Source organism: Echinococcus granulosus, assembly GCF_000524195.1.
Source record: "Echinococcus granulosus chromosome Unknown EG_S00081, whole genome shotgun sequence".
NCBI classification, from domain to species: Eukaryota; Metazoa; Platyhelminthes; class Cestoda; order Cyclophyllidea; family Taeniidae; genus Echinococcus; species Echinococcus granulosus.
The window spans coordinates 20,255-22,695 of record NW_020170461.1 but is presented as its reverse complement, the minus strand read 5'-3'; the positions used below and the strand labels follow the sequence as shown (position 1 = coordinate 22,695).

The 2,441-nt window shown below is 36.3% G+C and overlaps 1 protein-coding gene across 1 annotated transcript in view; it reads right to left on the bottom strand. All coding sequences in view use genetic code 11, as the record gives it.

Moving 5' to 3' along the window:
* The window catches only part of EGR_07560 (hypothetical protein), a gene marked incomplete at both ends in the record, with an annotated part of 8,640 nt that overhangs the window by 2,008 nt on the left and 4,191 nt on the right, over positions 1 to 2,441 (bottom strand). The window contains 2 exons of the mRNA XM_024496809.1: positions 699 to 746; positions 1,292 to 1,445. Coding sequence (XP_024348745.1) covers positions 699 to 746; positions 1,292 to 1,445 — 202 coding nt within the window. The remainder of the gene's footprint in view (positions 1 to 698; positions 747 to 1,291; positions 1,446 to 2,441) is intronic.

Below are 2,441 nucleotides of genomic sequence, written 5' to 3'. Positions count from 1 at the left end.
AATACCATGAGAGATGTTTGGGCTCCGACGTAACTCACCTTTTGACAATCTCACGATACTGCATTCTAAAGCGAATCTCATTGGTATGACGCTTGCACTACTTCTTCAAGTGTGTAGACAGCTTATGACTACAACTGTAAAAACAAGTGATCTTCAATAATCGCATTCTTGGTGAAACAGCCTAATGTAGAGTTTGGAAGTAAAAGGTTTCCATTATCGTGGATAAATGCATGAGTAGAAAGGTGTTCTTTAGTTTGATGTAATAAAAGTGAGACGCTAAATTTCTCTCACTTTGTCCAGACTACCTTCTCTATTAATGAAGCCTTAGCCTGAAGGAAATAAGGATCTTCAGAAAGTGAAGGTAGCAACAGAAAAATTCTTGTACGTTACCGTGGAAGTGAAGACGTATATTTCCAGGCCATCCGAACGTGTAATGGTGGATGCAGAAACTACAGTTAATTATAGGCTAAAAAAGAACCGGACAACAGGCAGATCTAATTTAAGGCCGCTTTTGGTTATGGATCTCAAAGGTATTGTAGGGTACACTGGTCTTGCGAAGAGACAGATGACAGATACGTCCGTGATGCTACTGAAACAAAGGCTAGTTCAGATTTGTAGTCGGCTTGAAGAGTTAAAGTTGTTCAACTGCCTTCCTTTTAAGCCATTCTCTAATCCTGAGGTGCGTAATAAGCCAGGACGCTAAAAATTTATTATTTTTGACAAAACGAAGAAATGAGTATATGAAACTGGAAAATAACAGAAATAATAACGCAAAGCCCTACTTCTTTAAAAATCTCCACACTAACACAGCATCAAAGGTACGTTCAAATTATCTCCCATGTCTGCTCTGGATCTTTCTGACAATCTTTTTTTGTCCTACCTAGATTTGGCTGCTCTTGAAATCTATATGCTATTTTTTAAGTGAGCTAATTTGTATCCCTATATTCAATACAGGCCTTTCATGGCAATGGAAAGCATCCAGTTGGTTAAGCAAAAGTGGTACTTGAAAACCACCCACCTACGACACATTTGACACTAGCCAATCACACCACTTGTCAGCGTACAAGCATTTGAGTTATAGTATTGGAAAATATACTTCCTGCTGTATGAATATAAGAAGCCTCGCCTCCATTACGCTACATTCACAAATCGGCATGAACATGAGGTGGACCCCAGTCCCCCTGCTTGTGGTTTTACTTCTGTTGGTGGGCAAAGCAACGTAAGTACATACATATTATTACATATTTGCATACGTATAAGTAAGTACAATGCACTATTTCTAGTAACTTACAACAAACCGCATAATTTGCTTCCATCCATTATAATATTCTTTGTGTACAAAATGAGATGTTCGGATCGACCTAGGATGAAAAATGAGCATATGAATATGTAGGAACATGGTGATATGCAATTGATTAATGCCATAGTAGCACTCCAAGACTTCCCTGAAGATGAAAAAAGACATAAATCTTGGGGATAATATGTATCGTCAACATAGGGAAAGGGTTGAGGCCACTGGCTAGGCCCAAAAGACAGACCTTTTGGCGGAGGTACAACATTAGGGCCCACCTGGAGGCTCGTAAACAAAACTGAGAGTTAAGCAAACATTCAACGCATTACTGTTATTTTGTTGTGTTATGTTAAAGGCAGTATGTTTAGAAAATGTCACAATGACAATTCAAGCACAAATCGTCTTGGATAGCCAACAACCGAAAATAAAGAGTCTCTGCTAAATTAAACTGAATCCGAAATTGGCACAATCCCAACTTAATTCATGTGTATTACAATATAAATTAAGAAATGAATTTTGTTACATTTTAACATTTCGTTAAAGGTGTCAAGATGAACGTCGTTTTCCCAACGAATGCGAAAAAATTATGTAAGTTTCTGACTTTGAAAATCATGCCAAAATTGTTTTTATTATTATAATTGCCAGTAAATAAGCGCTAATTTAGAGCCAATTGAAGATAAACGGCAAAATGATAAAGTTGTTTTCCTTTAGATCACAGTAAAAGGTCATGATGGTAGGGTAGATGCACTCAATTTGATTGCATTGCTATCAAGGGAATGCCATTTGCTGTGTAACAGAAATGAAGAAAGAGCTAAAGTGCGATACTTATTGCTACTTAAATGAATTAATCAAAATTTGTTGTTATTGTTTTAGACGTGACATAAATTGTACAAGAAATTACTGCTGGGCGTTGGCAAAAGTTGGAGATTGCATTATGTACAGGCAAAAGAGAGACATAAGGGAAATGGTAAGATATAAGTAGAAATAAAATAAAAGAAAATACAAAAAAAATATACGAAAGTTTATTCTGAGTCAAGAGCAAGTAAAAAGGCGAAAAATATTAATAAAAAGGAGGGCAAAAAATTAAAAAAGAACTTTAAATGAAAAAAGGGGTAAGAAAAAAAAACGCGGGAAGAAAAAGAAGGACTAC